The sequence below is a fragment of the Babylonia areolata genome, chromosome 18 (genome assembly GCF_041734735.1).
Source record: "Babylonia areolata isolate BAREFJ2019XMU chromosome 18, ASM4173473v1, whole genome shotgun sequence".
Lineage (NCBI taxonomy): Eukaryota > Metazoa > Mollusca > Gastropoda > Neogastropoda > Buccinidae > Babylonia > Babylonia areolata.
The window spans coordinates 26,185,608-26,209,258 of NC_134893.1; the positions used below are offsets into that span (position 1 = coordinate 26,185,608).

Sequence of the window (23,651 nt, forward strand, 5' to 3'; positions counted from 1 at the left end):
ATCTGATTTAAAAACAAACAAACGTTTACTGTAATATATTGATTCTCTCTCTCTCTCCCGTCCATGTGTTAATCGGTGTATGTGGCGGTGTATGTTTATGTGTGTGTGTGTGTGTGTGCGTGCGTGCGTGCGTGCGTGCGTGCATGTGTGTGTGTGTGTGTGCGTGCGTGCGTGCGTGCGTGCGTGCATGTGTGCGTGTGTGTGTGTGTGTGTGTGTGTGTGTGTGTGTGTGTGTGTGTGTGTGTGTGTGTGTGTGTGTGTGTTCCTATTTTGTTGTATGGTGCAGAAATATGGGGTTATGAAAATGTAGACATACTTGAAAAATTAGAATTGAAATTTTTGAAACGCTTGTTCAAACTGAACAGAAATACTATGACCCAAATTGTTAATGGAGAAACTGGTATTTATCCAATTAGTGTGTTAGTGAAAATAAGATTAGTTCGGTTTTGGACCAGCTTAGTGATATCAAACACAGAAAAATATTCTGGGAAAATATATTTGATATTACTTGACTTATATCGAAATGGTATTTATTCTTCAAAATGGATGAGTTGTATCAGACAAATTTTAATAGAAGCAGGGTATGACTGTGTTTGGGATACTCAATTCTTCTTGGAGAAGGAATCTTTCTGCAAGAATGTCAACATTGCTTTGAGAGATAGTTTTCAAAATCTATGGAGATATGCACTAGAGGCGAGTAGTAAATGTTTGTTTTAACGAAATTTTCACAAGTGGATTAGGTAGATAAAAATATATGTCAAATGCCTGATAATTACGTTATCAGTTTCTTCAGATGTCGAAGTAGTAATCATAAGCTGGAAATAGAAACAGGGAGACACAAAGGCATACCACGAGAGTTACGGCTTTGTAAGGTTTGTAACATGTCTGTGATTGGTGATGAGTTTGATTTTATAATGGAATGTCCCAGTTATGATCAGTTACGAAATAGATATGTTCCCAAAAACATTTGTCTCCAAAATCGGTTTTTAATTTTTGTAATATGCTCAAAGGAGGCAAAAAAGTAATTTTAGCTGTAAGTAAGATGATTAGATTTGCAAATGTTGCCTAGCTATACTTTTGGAGTTAAAAGACAATTGTGTTTTCTCAACTTTTATATGACATTGTTGTGTATTTGGAAATGTTTGTTCTGGGCATGAAAAGTTTATTTTGCAGTAATCCTCCATACTCCAATAGGAGTGAAAGGATAATTAAAACTTGGAACTTGAAACGTGTGTGTGTGTGTGGTGGGTTGGAGCACGTGTGTGTGTGTGTGTGTGTGTGTGTGTGTGTGTGTGTGTGTGTGTGTGTGAATCAGAATCAGAATCAGAATCAGAATCATATCTATTTGTCATGAAAACCTTGTGAATGGTTTATAGACACAACAATAAAGGGAAAAACAACAACAACAAAACAAACAAAAACAACAACAACAACTAAATTTAAGGTGTTCTAATTAAAACGTGACGTGTTCTCTGAAACATTCATATATGAATTTTGCAAGTCGGGGTTGTATGGGGTCGTAATTACACCATTGACTCACTGTATTAATATCATCAAATTTTGTGAATTCAGACTTTATATCTGGTAAGAAGATTTTTCGTAAATATTTATATCTAATACATTTGTCTAGAAAATGATATTCATCTTCTAATACACCACATGTTTTGCATTTTCTTGCATGTTTTTCAGTACCTGTGTACCTGCCTCTTCATATTTGGAGATCATGTGCGCTGATGCGAAGTCTGCACATGGCGGTTGTATGCTCAGTTTTTCCTGAATTGATCAGATATGGTTCAAGTCTGTATTCTTTAGAAACATTATTGTAAAATGTTAACTTAGATTCATTTTCGTTTATCTGCTTTCTCCAGAAATTTATGTACTGACACTCAAGTTTCTTTAAAAGTGCAAACTTCAGTCTGTTGACATTCAGTGTGCCCTGGTTCAGCCATGTGATCAAATCCAAGTGAGGTAAGAACAGATTTAATAAAATGAAGACACTTGTTATCTTTAGAGTTTTGCTTTTCAATCATATCATTATAACAATGTTTTATATACGAATTCTCATGTGACTCTATTATATGTATCCAAAATGAAATAATATGACAGACAATTTTCAAGCCCACAGGAAATCGTCCCAATTCACCTAGTACCGGAAGGTTTGATGCTTAATTGTGTACACCCAGAAGTCGTTTGCAGAATTTGATGTGAAGATTTTCGTGAGGAAATGTTTTTGTTAAGCATTTTTCTAAAAGCTCATATAGTGAGAACGAAGTGTTTGCGTCTCTTTGTTTTACGGCATAGGGAAACCAAAACTCTGACCCATATGACATGATAGAGGTTATCAAAGAGTCAAACAAGTTCATTGTTTTTATGTTTATGTTTTTGCCTCGAATTGAGCGCCTTAGAAAATGGACAGCTTTTGTCGCTTGTTTAGTAAGATGATCCTGGGCAAATTCAAAACTTCCACTTTTGTGGAAGATTATTCCGAGATATTTATAACAATCGGTTGTATTTATGATATCTTCTCCAATCTTGAAAAAGTGTGGAAGCACAGGATCATGTTTGGAAAGTATGACAACTTTTGTTTTGTCTCTGTTTACTTTTAATCCCCATTGATTGCAGTGGTCGTTTAGTCTGTTCAATTTTGTTTGTAATCCATTTTGAGTTGTTGACAAAATAACAATATCATCAGCGTAGAGTAAGCATGATACTTGAAATGAGCTTGACACGCCGATTTTTGGAGAGTCTGGATCATGTAGAGAGTTAATGATATCATTACTAAAGATATTGAAAAGTGTAGGACTGAGTGTATTACCTTGTAGGACTCCTCTTTTAACAGGGATCTGTGTTTCATTTAGTTTTTAGATGAGTGCATTTCTGTGGGTATTCTTAGTTTTCTGTATCCGGTTTTTGGTATGATATGTTATAAGTGAAGTATTTTTCTTGGAGACTTCGGTTGAACAGATTTCTGTTTGGGGCATTAAAGAGTGATCTCAGTTTTTTTTTCTTTGAGAGTGGCACTCCTTATTGAACCATTTCTTGTGTTTTCTTCTCGTGTTTTCCCTTTGCTTTTATCTTTCATTTTAAGTGATAGTTCAGCAGCTGAATGAAGCGTGTTTGTAAGGTCTCCAACAAGCTTACCGATCTTCTCTTTCGTCAAATTTGGCGATGTCTTGTCTTTGTGATGTGGCCCTTAGTGGTAAGCGGATACGTAGTTCTAACGTTCAATGATCCGATAACCTACTGAGTGAAAGTACTTTAAATGATATGACATTTTTCAGTAAGGTTTATTGACAAATGAAATAATCCACTACGCTTCCGTCTTGCGAAGTTATATATATATATATATATATATATATATATATATATATATATATATATATATATATATATATATATATATATATATATTAATTTACCGTTTAAGTCTCTAGTGTTCTTCCATTCAAGATGTACATATTATTATTCATACATATATTGATGAGTTTTCTTCCACGTTTATGTGTTAGTTTGTCCATAGATAATGTGGAGTGTAACTCATCGACTGAGTGATTCATTGGTGATGCGTATCGTTGTCTGTATCTAGATTTATCAAAAACAAAAAAAACAACAACCCCAAAACAAAAAACAAACAAACAAACAAAAAAATTATGGGGGGATGTTTACGCATCTGACATATGTATCTTCGTTGTTAGAGTTGCTGTTTGGAATATAAATCCATGCTATGTTGCTGTTATTTTATGGGAGGAATTTAACTTCTTTTCGTATTTCTTCTTTTATAAAAACTGACAAACCACCAGATGACTTCTGTGCCTTTGCACGTCTTGGTCTAAGGTAATGTGTGCCGGTTTCAGAGCCGGGGATGGATAGATCTTTGGCATTTTCATTATCCGAATGTGTTTCTTGTAGAAATACAATATCATAATTACTTAACATGTTCAAGACTTCTTATCAAAATTTGATGATTTTAACACCATCTGTTGTTTCTCTGTAGCCTTTTAAGTTCCCTGATATGATTTGAATTACAGGAGTGTTGTACATTTTTCGTTACTGTTAGTGCACTGTATAATATGTATCACTGATTGTATCCACGCTGACTGTAGTCGTTGCCGTAGCTGTTACGTCTGCCATAACCTTTTTGGAGTAATAACTGTTGTATGAACGTTCACATTTCCAGTCGTTGTTGATGTTGGTGGGGGTGTGGCCGACCTGTCGTTCGTACCGCTGACGTCCAGAATGGTAGGAAGTGTTGTAAGAACGGTGTTCGTAATAATCGTCCCGGTACATGTCGTCTTCCCAACGCCTTTGCCAGGTTTGATCTCTGTCGCGATCGAATTATCTCTCTCCTGTCGTCTGTAGTTCCGTGGTCGGTGGAGCTGTCTCAGTCCTGGTCTGACGGTGTTGGAGGAGTGGTGGTGGTGAGTGCTGGGGAACTTGTGGGGGCGTAGTTTTTCCCAAAACAAATCATGCACAATGGCCACCAGTGTTGCCTGCCAGTACACTGTCCCCTCTTTTTGTTGGGTAGGTGTCATCCTTTAGGTAGGCTCGTGGATTGGTGTTACGGTTGTAGTTGTCAATGAAAGACACTCTGTGATTTCTTCATGGTTTGATAGTTTGGCAAATACCATGGCGTTTAGTAGTAGTTTTCTCTTTGCTTGTAAAAGTTTATCCATTGACGGTGAAACTTCGCTGAAGATTACTTTGGTTTTGGTGTTCTTCTTGAGAATATTGTCATCACATCTGACTATTCAGTTACTTGAATCTTCTGCTGCATGGTCTTTTAGTTTTTGTATACCGATGTGGATAAGAACAGCATCGGCCTACATTTTTTTAGAGGTGCTTATACATTTGTCAACGTCAGAGACCTTGGAAATGTTGATCTGGAGACTGTCACCACATCCAAGTTGTACTGCATCGATACCATCCAGTACAGCGTCATGAATTATGTGGTGACTCGGAAGGTCAGATGTGTTTTTGCTCTCGTCACTGCTAGTGCTGGATCTGTCCCCCTCGTTGAAGTTGGACCTCACGTGGAGTTATAGCTATATAGGCGTTGTAGTTCGACAGCCATCTATCGTCGTGGATGTGTTGTGGTCATTCTTTTGAGGTAGACCAGAGGATCGCTTGGAAAGATGGCGGTTTGGGGAGCTGGCAGCTTTGGTACGGGATCTCGGAGTGGCTGGGGTGGGAGGGAGCTTCCTGTCGATGTGTACCTTTGTCCTTTGTGGTATGGGGCGTACCTCTCTTGTCTTCTCTTTTTGTTGTCTTGTTTTGTTGGTGACTACTCAGAGTATTGATAACCAACTGAGCAATGGCGTCGCCTCTAATGTCCTCAGAACTGACTATTTGTGCACTGAGGTTGGTTAGTTTCTTCTTCCGTGTTCCAGCGAGAATGGTCTTCTTTCCTGTATATGACAGGGTTATTAATCCCAGCCAGTTTCAGTGCCTCTTGGGCTTCATGCAGAATATGATATAATTTGTGTTCTGCTTTTGGAAAACATGTTACTGACTGTGATGCCTGATGTCAGCTGTCATAGATTCCCGTTTTTCTGCCAGTGCTAACTGCATAAAATGTGTGGACGTCTTTCTTTTTTTTCTTTTTTTTTTGCATTGTCTTATCTATGTTGACACTTGCTTGTCTTCATGTCTCTTAGACATAGACATATCATTTTGATATTATTGGCAGTGGGAACTAGATTGTACAATCTCTTTATTCAGTATGTATATTTTCCATTTTGATAAAGCTAACAGACAATAATAACTGAAAATGTGTATCAATGTCTCGAGAGTCTTTGCCTTGTGCAAAGGTTGTATGGTGATTGCACGGTTGTTGGCTATTAGTTTTTGTCGATTCGGGGTTTTAAGAATTTAAGACACTAGAATAATTATCATTTCGTCATTATTTGCATGACGTCACGTTTGGCGTACTTAAAGAACGTCATATATATTTTTTTTCTTGCTTGTGTGCTGAAGAACGTCTTTTTTCCCCAATAAGTCCAGATGTTGTTTTTGGGCGTTCCACAGTAAGTTCAGTTGCTATAAATGTAATTCACGTATTCTGAAGTCAGCTCTGTAATGCATGAAACGTACCTCATCGTAGTAGGCTCATGGATGTATAGACATAGTTTGATTCTGGATGGCTTAAAAAAGTACCAAAGACTCTCGAGACATTGATACATATTTTCAGTTATTATTCAAGTCTGTTAGCTTTATCAAAATGGAAAATATACATACTGAATAAAGAGATTGTACAATCTAGTTCCCACTGCATATAACATCAAATACTAACCTTTTCACAAAATTTTGCAGAACAGATATTCGTAAGTTTTCTTTTAGCTTTAGAGCAGTTAAAGGATGGAATGCACTGAAAAATTCAATAAAAACAGCTAAAACTATTGACCAGTTCAAGAATCTTCTAGACAATGACTCTGAATCATTAATAAAACCATTCGATTTTGATGAATGAACGTTTAAAAAATTTCATGCCCATGTACGCAACCCTAAACTATTCTATATTAAGAAGGGGCGTTGAAAAGCCAAAAAGGCTTTAAAAAAAGTCCCAAATTCTGTATCTGTATCTGACATCAGCACAGCACTGTTAATTTCATGTCAATTAGCAAGTTGTTTGATGCATTACCAGATAATGTACATAGGAGAATGCGAATGATATTGCACAACACAGATAAGCACGGAATATTCACACGTTGCACTCCGTTCATGCAAAGGTGATTGGTTGTCTGGATCGGGTCCAAGTTGTTAACTCACATAGTTTTGTAGTGAAACACGGACGGATTCTATGTCATTAGTAACCTGTGACCTGGAAGTAGTATCCAGGGAGACAACTGAGCCAATCCAGAGAAGAGCAGACAGCTGTGTGGGTAACGGTCTGCCAGTACCGAGACGAAGACACTCCAGCACGGCAAGAGCTGACTGCCAGACTGGAAAAATGTATCTGCTACAGATCTAGAAAAATACGGCAGAGCAGACTGGCATTGACAGCAAAACCAAGCACCAAAACTGGGAAGCACTCACCCACGGACGTGTGCGAGAAGGGACTGCTGATTCCCGTATAACGAGTCTGGCCATGTCCAGGTGGTGATGTGTGCTCAGCCAGCCCTCTGTGGTTGCAGTACAGGTCACCCTCCCCAAGAACCAGGCACGGGCGACGTTATGGGCATGAAGTACGGTCAAGCATGACCTATCGACCACCATCCAGATCGTTATCCCCCGTAACAACACAGCGCACAAGACGCCAGAGGTTGGACTCCCGGCCATGGACACGCAGAGAATACAGTCCGTGTTTGGTTGAGTCCAGTGCACAGTCACCAGTGGGACGTGAATTCTTCAGCAGGCATCACCAGTCTGCACGTCAGACCCAGGAGGTGCAACATAACAGAGACTGGGACTATGGCTTGCATTCCTCTTTAAGAGGGCACAGGTGATCTAGAAGGCATCACCGCTCTAGTTCTGTGTGCCAGCACCTCCATGAAAGGCGCACCCAGGATCGTCACTCTGCCAGGGGAACATCAAAATTCTACTTGAATTCCACTGACAGCAGTAGTGGAGAAAGTCCAGCATAGTATCACTCAGGAAGAAGAGGGAACCCCCGAAATCTACCAGAAAGCTTGAGGTACGACGGGAAGACAAACTGGCTGTCTTTCAGACAGAGATTTGACAGTTACAGGAGTGCCTTGAATTGGTCCGAAAATGGGTGCCGTGATTACCTGGGCTGGAGCCTGGGGGGAAAGGCCTTAGATTTCTTAACCATGGCAACCAAGATGGGCAGTACATGTTCATTTAGACAGATCTTGAAGAAATTGGAGGTGCGTTTTGGGGCCAGAGAGCTGCCAGAGACAGCTAGAATCTGGTTTCAGCAAGCTGGCCAGCATCCAGAAGAATCATATAAAGACTGGGCCAACCGAGTTTTGTCACTGGCCACCCAAGCTTTCCAATGTCTGGCAGAAGCTATCAACAAATTCTGCCAAGGGAGCCAGGACAAAGAAGCTGGGAAATATGCCTGTCTGAAGAAGCCAAGTTCAATGGAGGAAACCTTGAATGACATCAAGTGGTTCAAACATGTCTCTATGGTGATGGACAGCAAACAGAAAGAGGACAAAGAACTGCAGGTTAATGCAGTGAGTTTCCTTAAGGACATTTTGAACAATTTTCTGAGGGAGGTCATGCAGGAGATTATTGCAAGCATGCGATCTTCGACTCTGCATCAAGGCGAAAGCAGAGATCAGGCTTCAAGTTTAAGTGACACAGAGTCTGACATGAAGTGCTTCTTTTGTAAGCAGATGGGCCATAAGAAGCAGGACTGTAGGAGATACAAGAAGTAGCGGCAAAACAAAGAAAAGGGAGGTGGAGAAGAGAAGAAGAAGAGGTAGTCGCAAATATCACATGAGGTCGCCTCAAAGAAGAAGGCAGCTTCTCCTCCCTCAATCAGTGCTAGATTGGAGGTTACTGTCAGTGCCTGTTGACAGAAACAACCCAACACAGCAGACCTTACAGAGATCAGTCCACGAAAAGAGGCTTGTGGGAATGCCAATCATGCTGTTCCATTAAACAGTCCAGAACAGACAGCATCGCCCAAGTCAGCCCATCAAAGAGAGTCAGAGTGGAGCCTGAAGTCCTTCACATTAGCAGGATTTCAGCCAGTTCCTCAGTGGTACATTTAACAGTCGGCGAAGTAACGGTGAAAGCCAAAGTGGATTCAGGTTCAGAAATGACAACTGTAGCCACATCAGTGTATGACAGGCTAAAGAAGAAGCCCAGAAAGGTCTAGCGACATGGTCATGCGTTTGGCCGATCAAGAATCCTCTTTGAAAGGCTTTGTCACTGCTCCTGTCCCATTGAAGATTGGTCAGACTGTATTCAAGAAGAGTGTTTACATAGCTCCTATCAGTTATGACATGCTGCTAAGACAAATCAATGGACACTTATGTCAGCAGGCAGAATCCCTTGGCTGATCCGTGTTTTGTGCTTGCACCGGGGAATAAAAAAAACCACATCATTATCTTAAAATGTTTTTGCTTTTTTAGGTTGGTGTCTTCGCAAAACCATTCTTGCATTTGAGCCAGCCACTCGTTTGAAACAAAACAACAATCTCCCAGTGGAACGCAGCCAGCAGAAACGAAGAATGTTGTTTATCAAGTCATACTTCAAAGTTACACGAATCAAATTAAATGCATGTAAAAACACGAAGCAAAATTGGTCAGTACAGCAAAATAGAATTGTGCATCCAGACAGGAAGTGTACCACTACATTCAGAATAGAAGAGTCTACTCTGAGGCTTTTTCAACAGTTTAAACCAATACTTTATACACTTTGCATTCGTTTTAACATACAAAGGATATCTTCCAGTTTCACCATACATAACTTTGTTTGAGGCATGCATTGGAACACCCAGAAAAAGTTTAGCATCTGTACATTTTTGTGTAACCCCAAACTTCATCTGCATATGTAGGTATTAGTTCAGTTTGGATATCAAACATTCTCTAGAACACATAAACATAAATATAGTTTAAATTTCTCATTGTCTTACGTATTTCCAATACACAATTCTTACATTTGCGACACGTTTCGTCCCTTGCCAAGTTTGGCTTAATTCGGTTCTAAACAGTAGCAATAAGTACTTTTAAGTGTTTACAACTTTCAGTAATATATAATCAAAATACCATTCCTCATAAGCAGCCAAGTAACCTTGCGAAAACTTACGTTTGTTTTATCAAGGTTCACAGTTGAGCACAAACGATCTGCTTCTTGTTTTAACACGTTTAACTATTTTGAAGTCCCAAAATTATTCCAGACAAAAGAATCGCATCATCAACAAAACTATTTCGACAGCATTAGGAATCATTTGAATACCATGTCTGAGGCGCATTACCCGAGTAGTTAAAGCATGAGACTTTCAATCTGAGGGTCCAGGGTTTGAATCTCGGTAACGCTGCCTGGTGGGTGAAGGGTGGATATTTTTCCGATTTTCCAGGTCAACATATGCGCCGACCTGCTAGTGCCTGAGCCCGCTTCGTGTGTATATGCATGCAGAAGATCAAATATGCACGTTAAAGATCCAATGATCCATGTCAGCATTCTGTGTGTTATGGAAACTAGAGCATACCCAGGATACACGCCTATCCCGAAAACTGCCTACATGGCGGGGTAAATAGACCAAACCGGTCATACATTTAAAATGTTACATGTCTGTATGTGTGTGTATGTGTGCGTGACTGACACCTGATTGAACGACACAGGAAACGAATGATGAGCGCTCAATGGTCACTGTCAGTCGGCTCTACCCAGGTAAGCAGCAGAGAAGCATCGGCCGCCCACAGCTGATAAACAAAGACGTTTGCAATCGTGACATGAAGCCGCTTGAGATCAACACTGACTCCTGGGAGGACCTTGCAGATGACCGCAAGAGATGGAGAAGCACTCTCAAGAATCAGCTACTGATTGGTGAGGACAAACTCTCAGCTGCTGCAGCAGAAAAGCGAGCTCGCAGAAAAGGGACGGCAGCCAACAGACGAGCATCAGCTTACACATGTGACCGCTGCGACAGACCGTTTCTCTCGCATCGGTCTCTACAGTCACAGGCGACGCTGCTTGGTCCAAGCAGACAGCCCAATCAGACATTAGATTGGATATACTCTATCCATGGTCAGCTATGACCGAAGGAGGCCTACTATGTGTGTGTGTGTGTGTGTGTGTGTGTGTGTGTGTGTATACAAACACGCACACACATACACACACACCTTACCCAAACACACACACACACCCGACCTTCACCTTCAACCCATTCCGCACGCACGCACGCACGCACACACACACACACACACACACACACACACACACACACACACACACACACACACAATCTTACAGTAAAAAAAAAAGTTGCAAAAATGATATCATAACACTGGGAGAGGAAACATCAAGACTTGATACTGCAGGAAGATGAAGATTGGACAGCCACGATAACATTCAAATTCGAAAACTAATCCTTAAACAAACAAGCAAAAAAAGGCTACAGTCAGCAGTGTGTGCGACAAGACATTAAATACACAATATTCCTCCTCCACTCAACAACCCAGCTAGCCAGCCAGCCAATCAAATTCTCCTAATTGTGACTTCCTCCCTTCAGGACCCAAGGTCACCAGAGGCCTCTCAATTCTTTATTCATCTGTTCTTCTCTCTTTCGTGCCCTCTCTCTCTCTCCTCACCCCACCCACCCTCGACTTTGACACCACTGATGCTGTGGTTGTGACAGCTGATGCTGGTAGAATAGTTTACGGGCTGAAGTGATTTATAGTTGTCACATCAGTAAAGTTTGTTGTTTCTTTACTGAAGTTTTGTTACATCGTGGTTTTGATTACATGTGGTAGACATTCGACTCTCTTTGTGTGCTTGTGTTTTTGGTCTTTTTTTTTCTTTAATGCGCGCACATGAGCGCTCATGTGTGTGTGTGTGTGTGTGTGTGTGTGTGTGTGTGTGTGTGTGTGTGTGTGTGTGTGTGTGTATGTGTGTGTGTGTGTGTAGGTATGTGTGGGGTGGGGGTGGGTGGTTGGAGAGGGGGATCATCGGAAGGTGTGTGTGTGTGTGTGTGTGTGTGTGTGCGTGCGTGCATGTGTGTGTGAGTGTGTGTGTGTGTGTGTGCGTGTGTGTGTGTGTGTGTGTGTGTGTGTGTGTGTGTGTGTATGCGTGCGAGCATTCATACGGTTAAAAGCATGCGACAGAAAGTTTTTTTGTTGTTGAATAATTTACGAGACTCCCCCATCCGTGCATACTTAAGAACGCCCATAAACGCGCGCGCGCGTGTGTGTGTGTGTGTGTGTGTGTGTGTGTGTGCGCGCACGCGCACATTGTATGTTCTGTTGGGATGAGTCGTTTGGAGGGATCTGATTCTGAAGAGAAATAAATCACGACTGTTGATTTATTCAAAATTAGCAGACGGTTTTATTTTGCCCCCAAAAGATCTTTTCCCATCTTCTGTGACTTTTACTTTTTGTTGCTGTGTACATTTTTTCTCTCCTTTCATTATCATTATTTTAAAATCGTTTCACGTTTTTAGGTTGGTGTCTTCGCAAAGCCATTCTTGCAGTTCGAGCCAACCACTCGTTTCAAACTAAACAACAATCTCCCAGTGGAACGCAGCCAGCAGAAACGAAGAATGTTGTTTATCAAGTCATACTTCAAAGTTATACGAATCAAATTAAATGCATGTAAAAACACGAAGCAAAATTGGTCAGTACATTGTAAAATAGAATTGTGCTTCCAGACAGGAAGTGTACCACTACGTTCAGAATAGATAAATAAAGACACAAATAAATAAATAAGAAACAGAACATGATATAATTCGAAAAAAAATATGCTCTGAGATGATCGCTTTGTGGGATTTATTTCCCGTCATTAAGAAGAGATTTATTTGTATTTTTGTAGGTTGGGGATACACGGATTTTTAACATATAATACACTCCACTCTCCAGAAGGTTTGGTAAATAATATTTCTTATATATATATACAAACACGCTCACGGACACACATACACACACCATACCCAAACAAACACACAACCGACCTTCACCCTCAACCCATTCCACACACACACACACACACACACACACACACACACACACACACACACACACACACACAATCTTACAGTAAAAAAAAGTTGCAAAAATGATATCATAACACTGGAAGAGCAAACAACATCAAGACTTGCTACTGCAGGAAGATGAAGACTGGACAGCCATGATAACATTCAAACGCGAAAACTAATCCTTAAACAAACAAGCAAAAAAAGGCTACAGTCACCAGTGTGTGCGACAAGACATTAAATACACAATATTCCTCCTCCACTCAACAACCCAGCTAGCCAGCCAGCCAATCAAATTCTCCTAATTGTGACTTCCTCCCTTCAGGACCCAAGGTCACCAGAGGCCGGCACGCAGTAGAAATCCTCCAAAGGTGGAGTGAACTCCGCCGTTGAACATGGTGTAGACACCCCCAAGCGTCTTTTCCACCCACAAACGTTCCCCCTCTCTAAGCTGCACGATCACCTGCAAGAAGACCACGGCAGTGGTTATAACAAAATGATAATTTTATCATAGTTTCTCTCATTCGGAAATAGTGCTTCTGAGTTTTTCTTTAAGATACATGTTACAATTTTTCTTACTGTGTTGTTAAGCAAAGTTTTTATCACTTTCATATTTGATTCAGTCTTTTCACATATAAGTTAAAATTTTGCTATGTTCATATATATGTTAGACTCGACTTCGGGCTGAGAGACTGATTGGTGTGAGTGACGAGCCTTTGAATGCTCATGTAGTTTCCAATCGGATTGATAAAGATGAATTGTATTGTATTGTTGTTGTCAATGCTTGTTGACAGTGCAACAACTTTCGCCGGCCTATGCGCGCGTTACGACTACGTGCGGCGTTTTGCCACACGCGCGTTTCGCCTACGTGCGTTTTGGCCCCCGTGCGTTTCGCCTACAGACTGTCAATAATTACGTTCGGTTCGCCAACAAATTGTCAAGGATTACGTGCGTTTCACCTAAAGACTGTCTAGAATTACGTTCGTTTCGCCAACTGTCAATAACTACGTTCGTTTCGCCTACAGACTGTCAACAATTACGTTCGTTTCGCCTACGCCTTGTGCACCAGACTGCAGTACTATAAACGTACACGTGCATACACCGCAGAAAGAAAGGGAACTTATTTTTCTGAACATTATTTTCAGCTCTGCTTTTCTTCTGCTCTGTATTATCCCAGCTGTGTGGATCCCTCAGTACGGCACTATGTTACCTGGGCGTTGATCCAAGGACGGTACACATGGAGGCACAACCAAGTGCTAAAAGATATTGCATACGTGGTGAGCACTGTCCAAGGAGCACCAACCTCACCAGAAGTTCCAGTAGAGTTCCGCTCTGCAGAAGGGAATACAGTCTGGCCCAGAACAGCTGTAACGTCCAACGCACGAAAACGTGGGCTGCTTGATGGTGCTGAAGATTGGGAATACACGGTTGACCTACCAGAGGGGAAGAAACACCCGGAAATCATCAGCAAGAGCGGCATGAGACCTGACATAGTCTCAAGGCAAATGGCAGAAGCAGCAGAAAAGAGTGCTGGCTGGGTCTGGTCAAAAAGGAAAGTAAACTTCATAAAGATTAGATTTCCCTACTCAACTGAAGCTCAGTATTTTATTTATGTATATACTTTGTTCATTTGTGCATTTAGTTAGTTGTTCATTTATCTATTGATTCATTTATCTATTCTTGCTATCCTGCTCCGCAGCTCAATTATCAAGAGCGGAACATTCACCAAGGGAATTTAATCTTGCATAAGTGAAAAACACCCTCATCACAGGATTGTGTCCCTTCCCCCGACGACATAGCTGGGTGTTTGCTGTTGACCTTTTGTCGACACCTGGACCACATACTGTCCTCACATTTAAGACTTATTTTGGTATTTATTTGTCTGGTTGAAAATATCAGTGTTCTATTTGGATGAAAACAACAACAAAACCCCCGAAAAACATAGAGCTTACTTGTGGTTTGAATATATCAAGAATTATGATCACTACCACCAGACATAATTACGGAAGTCGACGCAGATTTTGTGTGTTGTCTTGTTAGTTATTTGTCAGATGGATTCCCCAGTCTCCTCGACGAAGGCGACAGTACGTCGCAGGTCCTCCAGTCCTCTGTAGAGCTTCCGGGCCGCTGGGATTGGGTCGGGCTAGGTTTTCTCTCGGAGCGCTTGGTGGAGCAGGACTGCAGCAGAGTTATGTTGTCTGCTTGCCTGTTCTGCAGGGGCACTGCTCTGTTTCGCTGATACAGATTTTCGTGGAGAGGTGGTGTTTCAGGTGGTTGTGGCCTGTCCTGAGCCTGAATATGGCTACCTGACGAGTCAGCAGGTAGTACGGGTCTGCTCTGTTGTGGCGTGGATGCTGCTGCTTCCACTTGTTCTGCAGCTTGGCCTTAATGGTCCTGGATTCAGAGTAGCTAGTAGACCTGTCCATCTGCTCTTTCATAGTGCCTTCCTTTGCCAGGGAGTCAGCAATTTCGTTGCCAAGCACGTTGCAGTGGGAGGGAATCCACTGTAGTGTGACTGTGTGACTTGTGCAGATGTAGGCGAGAGAGGAGGACAGATTGTTGAGTTCTGGATATCTGTTGGACCAAAGGGCCTGCAAGATGGACAGGGTGTCGGTCAGGAAGTCAACGTTGTGGTTGGCGAAGTGCTGACCTCGATGTGGGCTGCTGCTGTTTTGAAGGCTTCTGCTTCGGCTCTGTAATTGGTGGAGTACAGGCCGGTAGCGAGGCAGATCTTTCCTTCTCTGCTTCCTGGATACTGAACATAGACTCCTGCCCCTCCGTTCCGAATGGCATCTGCCGCAGAACCGTCAGTGTAGACATGAGTCCCGAACTCTTTGGGGAACTGGGTGTTGAGGTGTTCAAGGGTGAGGGACTTTCTTTCAGGGCCGCTTTTGGAATCTTTGGGGCTAACACCAGGGATGCTGCACTGGATGAGGGGTTCCTTCGCTCCAGGCAGGGGCGGCAAGACACCGTGGTATCACTTTGGGGCATGGTCAAGGATATCCTGATGATGCCGTTCTAGGATCCTGCTCTGGTGTACGAAGCTCCCTCTCTTCAGCCGTCCTTTTGTTGGCTGGGACAGTCTGTCCTTCATGGGGGGGCCTTGCAACCTCTTGAACTTGGCAGCCTGGGTCAGGAGTTTGGCGTCTCTGTGATCCTCAAGGGGCAGGAGCTTTGTGATGGTTTCAAGCTCCTGAATTGGCATGGACCTCATGGCCCCTGTGATGATACGGGTAGCTTGATTCTGAACCTTGCTGATCCGTTCAAAGTTGGACTTGGCTGTAGTACCCCATGCAGTCATGCCATACTCCAGCACTGGCCTGACTCTACCAGTGTACAGCCTCCTGAGGGTTGTGTTGTCTGCGCCCCATGTTGTTCCTGCCAGCTTCTTCATGATGGCAAGTCGTACTTTTGGTCTTGATTCTGCTTTCTCAGCTTGCTTCTTCCACGTCAGGCATTTGTCAAAAGTGACTCCCAGGTACATGGGGTTGTTCTCAGCAAGCAGAGTTTGTCCACTGCGCAGGTTGGCCTTCTGTTCTTTGAGTGAGAGGCTGAAAACAGTGTAAGTGGCCTTTTTGGCATTAATTGTCACCAGCCACTGTTTTGTCCAGCTTTCGAGAACATTCAGTGCCTGCTGTAGTCTGTAGTTGGCAGTTGTGAGGTGTTCTTCCGAGCACCATAGGACAAGATCGTCTGCAGAGATGGCTCCTTGGACTTTGCATGGCATATCTTTGATGATCTCATTGATAAAAACTAGGAATAGTGTGGGGCTGAGGACACCTCCTTGAGGAACTCCTCTCAGAGACTTTTTCCGACTGTATGCGCCATTGACATGGACTCAGGTCTTCCTATTGTTCAGGTACTGCGAGATCTACTGGTACTTACAGCCAGTCACAACCACTCTTCTGGAGCTTCCTCCGGAGGCCATCCTTCCAGACTTTGTCATATGTCTATCCACACCATCAGTGTATGCTGTTTGTCCTGGAAGCCATCCTCGATCTTCTTGGCTATGTAGGTCACTTGGTCCTCAGTGGAATGATGTTGGTGGAAGCCTGCCTGCTCTGGAGTGATGATGTTCTTCTCCAGGTGCCAAACTAGGCGCGAGTTGATCATACGCTCTAGGAGCTTGCCCATGCAGCTGGTGAGGTTGATGGGGCGATAACTATCAGACCTGGCTCTGCATTTGCCCTTCTTGTGGATTGGCACCATGTCAGTTCCTCGCCAGTTCTGTGGAACATGCCCCGTCTTCCAACTGTTGTTGAAGAGAGCAAGGAGTTAGGTCCATGCTTTGGTGCCAAGGTGTTTTAGCATTTCGTTGGTGACTTTGTCAGGACCTGGAGATTTTTTGTCCAGGAAAGACTTTATGGCTTCTTCAAACTCCTTCCATTTGAAAGGCCTGTCTATATATTCAGGTTGGTCTTGGTCAGACTGATGATTCTTCATTTATCATGGACTTGTTGTTTTTTGTCCTCTGACACAGTGATGTTGCTGATCTGCTCATAGCTGTCTATGAAGCAATTTGCTGCCTCTCTCCCTGTGTCCATCTCCTGGTCTTTTTGAAGCGTGACAGGCGCTGACCTTGTCTCTTCGTTGTTCATGGCTTTGGTGAGTTTCCAGAGTTTCTTGCCATCTCTGTCAAGGTTCAGCTTTTCTGTTTTCTCCATCCAGCTTCTTCTTGCAGCTTGGATGTAGACCTTTCTGTATTTGGCAGTGCAGGCTTTGAGAGTAATGTTGTTTTCTTGTGTTGGGTTGCTTTCAACCTCCTCTCTAGTCCTTGTCACTTCATCTTCAAGCTCCTGCAGCTCTTCTGTCCAATATGGCCTGTAGTTCTTGCAAGCGCCAAGTGGAATTGCCTTTGAGGCTGCTTTCAGGATGGCTTGGTTGACGTTTTTGGTGGCTCTGTTGATGTTGTAATCGTCCATTTTGATGGTCTTGCAGTACTCGTCAGAGAGGCCCGCGAACATCTCCCAATCCGCCTACTTGTAATTCCATCTGGGACTCATGATGATGATGATGATGTTACTTCTGATGATGATGATTATGACGCTGGTGAATATGGTGATGATGACGACGACTGGCGATGATGATGATGACAGAATGACGATGACGACGAAGATAGTGATAACGATGACGTCAGTGATGTGCCAGGGAAATAAAAATAAAAGTGACCTGCACGGAGGCGCGGTCATAGTTATCGTCGTCGTTGGTCTCGGTCTCGGCAATCTCCTGACCCTCCTTCTTCACGGAGAAAATCCCGTAGTTGGTAATGCCGCCTGATATAGCTACCACCTATAGAAATACACACACACACACACACAGAGGGACACATGCGCACACGCACACACACACACACACAAACACACACACACACAAACACACACACACATAACATACACACGCACGCATGCACCTACACACACACACAACACACACACACGTATAAACACACACACACACACATGCACACACACAGACACACACACACACATGAAAGTATTTTCACAATAAATGTGTTTTAATTATTACAGCCAACATGCACACACGCACGCACACACACACACACACACACACACACGTGCGTGCATACATGCAGGTAATTGTATCTTCACAATAAATGTGTTTTTTTTTTATATAATGATTACAACCAGCATTACTGACACCTGACGTATAGGTCAGGTCAGGGGCATAGCCCTTGCTACTGGTACCATGTAACCCAGTACTACCTGCCATATGTGAAGTCTCCCAACGACGGACCAGGCGGAGAAGGAAACCTTTCCCAACGGCTGTGAAGGCGGGAGAGGATGACCAAAGGGCAGGGGGAGCTCTTATCCTTGGCTGGAAGTCCTCCTAGGAGACGGAACTCAGAAGAAAAAACCTGCACCTGCCGAGGCCGTCCTACACGTGGCAGTATCTGCACCTGTGGGGCTTTGAGCGTCGGTAGGCGAGAGAGTGGGGAAGGGACTGCACAACTCTTCTTCACAAAAAAAAGTCACCTGTGCTGGTCAGGCAACCAGGCTAATGTCGGAGCGACGAGCTAGCCCTTCAACACCCAGCTTTCCCAAGCCCTGCAGCGATGGAGAAGTGGTAACAGGGGCTGGCAGAGGATGCCGCTGGCAGTTCCAAGTCACGACTCTGCACGGAAACAACAGAAGAAAAGAACCAGGAGTCATGCCCTGACTCTGGGTGCCTGGAATGTTCGCACCCTTTTAGACAGAGACGGTAGACCAGAAAGGCGCACAGTGCTCATTGCTAGAATGCTTGATTGCTACCAGTTGGATATAGCAGTCCTGAGCGAAACCAGGTTTGCTGGTGAAACCCAGCTGGAGGAAGTTGAAGGGGGCTACACCTTCTACTGTATTGGGAAGCCAGATGGCACCCCAAGAACCTCAGGCGTGGGCTTTGCCATACGAAACAAACTTGCACGACAGCTTGACAGCCTTCCACGTGGGATAAACGATAGGCTGATGACCCTGCGTCTGAAGATGTCCGAGGATCGCTTCTCCGCAGTCATCAGCTGGTATGCCACGACGATGACCAACCCTGATGACATGAAAGAAGCTTTCTATGAGGAGCTCAGCCGCACCATTTCAGCGGTAGACAGAAAGGACAGGCTGATCATCCTTGGGGATTTCAATGCCCGCGTCGGCGTGGACTTCTCCTCATGGCTGAAAGTCCTAGGACAGCATGGCACTGGCAAGTGCAACTCTAACGGACTGCTTTTGCTCTCGCTCTGCATGCAGCATGGACCAACACCCTCTTCCAACAAGCGGACAAGTACAAGAACACATGCATGCACCCCCGCTCCAAGCAATTGCACATGCTGAACTATGTGATTGGCAGCAGGGGGACAGAGGTGATGTTTCCATTACACGCTGCATGAGAGGAGCAGTCTGTTGGTCGGACCATCACCTGGTATGAAGCAAGATGAACATCAGACTTGCACGCAAGCTCCAACCAGCCAGGCAGAAACCCCCTAGGAAGTTGAACATCCACCGCCTCCCTATCACCAAGGACGTGCTGCAGCAGCATTTCCATGCAGCTATCCAAGAAATTCCTGCATCGACTGATGTAGAAGAGGTATGGAGCACCTTTAGAGATGCTGTGTACATAAAGAAGCGTGAGCAAAGGAAGCAGGGCTCAACTTCTGGAGACGTTTCCCTTGCAACACCTGTGGGATGTGCTGCACATCCAGAATCGGCCTCTTCTCCCATATGAAAACACACACCAACAGATAAGCCTGCATGCCTACTCATCCGTTGGTCCAACGGGAGACTCCATTACTGTACACAGCATCAGCTGACACACTCGGCTTTGTACAGAGGAGCCACAAAGGCTGGTTTGACGAGAACGACTCTGGATCTCCAAGCTCCTGAACACACTGCATATACGGCATCAGGATCACATTTCCGATAAAGACTGCCAGAGGAAGAAGAACCAGTTCTTGCAAACCAAGCAACTCGTACAGAAGAGGCTGTGTAAGATGAAGAACACCTGGTGGGAGAGAAAATCTGTAGAGCTTCAGTCCGGTGCTGATGCTCACGACATGAAGACCTTTCATGATGGTCTCCGGCTCCGAGCTGTGTATGGGCTGAGAGTCACAGGATCAACCCCTGTCCGAGCCTTGGACCAGACCACCCTCATGACAGACAAGAAAGACATCCTTGCCCGCTGGGAAGAGCACTTCAACACCTTCCTCAACAGGGACTCGTCCGTATCTGACGAGGTAATTGCAGCCCTCCCACAGCTACCAGTCAATGACTCACTAGCTGCTCCTCCCACCAAGGCCGAGACCCGGAAGGCGCTGAAGCTGACAACGTCAGGAAAAGCACATGGAGCGGATGGAATACAGGCTGAGATCTACAAGTATGGAGGCGAGGTGCTGACAGACAAGATGACTGCCCTGTTCCAGTCTATCTGGAAGAGAGGGGAGGTTCCCCAGGATTTCAAGGATGTTTCAATTGTCCACATTTACAAACGGAAGGGAGACAAAACGTCCTGCAATAACCACTGTGTAATCTCTCTCCTCTGCTTCGCCGGCAAGATCTTCGCCCGCATCATACTGAACAGACTGGTTGACCATGTCTCCAACACAGTCATCCATGAAGCACTGTGCGGCTTCCGCTCAGGCAGGGGACATGTGACATGGCGTTTGCCATATGCCAGATGCAAGAAATGTGCCGTGAGCAGAGTGTAGGCTCCCACAGTGTAGGCATGCATACACTCACTTACCTCATCCTCTACCCCACCTCCCCCCCGCACCCCCACCTGCCCCCCTCACACACACATACACACACACGCACGTGCACAGAACTCTCCTGACACTTGTGTACACTTACACTCTCGCGCATGCACAAACGCACTCAAAAACACAGACCCACACATGCACACAAACACACACACACACGCACAGAGGTTCATTGAGTCGGTTAGAATCATGGCATGTTGGTTTCCGGGCGTATGGATGGACGATAGCCACTGGAGGGCATGTTTCACAGCTTCAACTTCCATCGTTAGGCTGGAGGTTGTGACTTTGTAGGCAGCATTCTCTTCCCCAACTGTTTTTCCATTTTGTTTCGCAGTGAATCCCCAACCGGATTGGTCTTTGGTGACTGAGCCATCTGTGTATATGTTGATATCCTCTTCTTTACTGTTTTCTTCTATGAGTAGCTTCACTTCCGCATCAGTTTTGCTCTCTGGCCATTCCCGACAATGTCTTCCTAGAGTGGGTGAAATGGCTGTGTTGAATAGATGGTTGAGGTTTTCGGGGGTTTTCTCCCATTCTTTTGTTTCTTTCAGGCCTTGTAGTCGGCATACTAGCTGGATTGTGTCTTCTGCTTGCCCCATCCATGATCTTCCTCGTCCTAGACGGCTGCCTTTTGGTTCTTTGACTGCGTCATGCAGTGGGTTTTGAGGGTTTTCTAATGCTTTGAAGTAGGTCTTGACCTGTTCTAACTTGTTTCTGGCCTGCATGGTTTTTGTGGGCGTGTCTTTTGTTGTTCCAAGGATCAGCCTCATAGCTTCATTTTGAACTCCTTCTAATTTTAGGAGGTTGCTTTGAGACGGTGTTGTTAGCCCAAGTCCGTAGTCGATCACACTGAGGACGAGTGATTGGTATAGCAGGAAGAGGTGGCGTTGTTCAATACCTTTGGTTGCCATTGCTTTCAAGACTGAAAGGCCCTTTCTTCATTTGAGAACAGTATTTTACGTATGTTTTCTGAAGGTCAGCATCCTGTCGAAGTGTATTCCTGGGTAGCGTAGGCATTCAGTTTTCTCGATCTGAATCCCATCGAATGACACAGAAGGTGGTGATTTGCTCGCGGTTCTGTTGTTGAGGGTGCACAGCAACGTTTGGGCTTTCGCTGGATTGATGGAAGATCCTGTGTCTTTGCACCATTGAGCAATATTGTTTAGTTGTTTCTGGACGGCTTTAGTTCTTTCCTGAGCATCTTTCGAAGTTTTGAAGACCAGGCCATCATCCGCAAGAGTAAGCACCCGAGCTATTCCATTGTTTAAGTCTGCAAGGCCCTTCGTGTAGACATTGTAGAGGACCGGAGAGAGCGGAGACCCTTGTGGCAGTCCCATGGATAGTGTAGAAGGTGCAGACATCCAATCTCCGAGGCGTAGGACGACGGTTCTTTCCTGAAGTGCTGCTGCTATCCATCTTGTCAGTGTCAAACTTACTCCATACCTTAGTAGCAGCTCCATGAGGTGCACAAACTGGACTTTATTGTAGGCATCTTCAAGGTCGATTGCTACTGCTAGTGTTTCTTCGTTTCTTTGAAATCCTTCATACACCTCATATGCAAAAGCAGCTGCATTTTCCCATGTGGACTTGCCTGTTCTGTAACCACCTTGATTTGAAGGGAGAATGTGCCTGTGTTCAAGATCCCTTGCAAGTTTCCTGGCTATCATGCGTTCCATGAGCATTCCAGCAATGTTCTGCATAGTTAGGATCTGGTATCCGCTTACCTGATGAAAGAAAGAAAACAAAGAAGCAGAACCCTGACTTTCTCATTAACACAACACGCTGTTCAGGCCTTGAGAGCCTACCCTAGGTTTTGTGTATAACATTAACAGAGTGAAGTAAAAAAAGAAAGAAAAAAAAAATAAAAGAAAGAAAAAAAGAAGAAGAAAAAAAAGAAGAAGTCATGCACAGTAAAACAAATAAGTAAATGCACCAAACTATATAATAAAATGAAAGATGACATAGAAGGCAACTGACAAACAAAACGAGAGAGAGAGAAAAAAAAAAAAAAACAACCCCCCCCCACCCCAAAAAAACCCCAGAGGCTACGCTCAGCAAAAAACAAAAACAAAAACAACAACAATTAACAACCGCGAACATCCTTCACATTTGCGCGCGCGCGCGCGCGCGCGCACACACACACACACACACACACACACACACACACACACACACAAGCGCGCCCCGCAAACAAACAAAGTCCAAACCTTGAGAAAGAGGACATAGACTCCAGTGATGGGCGTGACGAAGATGTCGGTGTGTGTGTCAAAGCCATTGCCCACGTTGAGGTCAGGCTCCCCGAACTGGATCCTGGGGTGGTGGCGCAGGTCATCGTTGCGGCTTGCACTCACCATGAAACACACCATCTTCTGACTGGTGGCTGTTGCGTCGACGGATGGATGAATTATATGAATGGATGGATGGATGGACGGGGGTGTGGTGAGACAGACAACAACGTTGTTGCATTGTGCGTATTCGTAATGCACATTCATTCTGCTTAATTGCCATATATTTTCGCCTTAAACATTTAACTTTACATAAAATATGATTTTGCACATTCATTTTACATATTGTCATATAAACTTAAACGTTCTCCACATTAAACATTTTTACAGAGAAGTAACTCTCTCCATTTACAAGGTACACGACTTCAAGTCAATAATACTTGTGCTAACGATTCAGCTAGCACACAGGTAAATAAAAGGAAGCTCTGGGCCTGTCCCTATACTGATCATTTGGCGTGTGCACACAACAGCAATGACAGAAGAAATGTGCAAATAAAAATAAGCCTTTTATTCACGACTGGCA

At 44.0% G+C, this 23,651-nt stretch overlaps 1 protein-coding gene across 1 annotated transcript; it reads left to right on the forward strand.

The window, feature by feature from the left end:
* Nucleotides 1-7,766: 7,766 nt before the first annotated feature.
* LOC143292207 (uncharacterized) lies at nucleotides 7,767-8,339 on the forward strand. The gene has a single exon (XM_076602391.1). It carries the CDS (start codon nucleotides 7,767-7,769, stop codon nucleotides 8,337-8,339), a length of 573 nt encoding a protein of 190 aa, XP_076458506.1.
* Nucleotides 8,340-23,651: the final 15,312 nt, after the last annotated feature.

What these genes read in the sequence shown, in the direction of transcription:
- LOC143292207 (XM_076602391.1), top strand. Translation starts at nt 7,767, where the DNA reads ATGGCAACCAAGATGGGCAGTACATGTTCATTTAGACAGATCTTGAAG.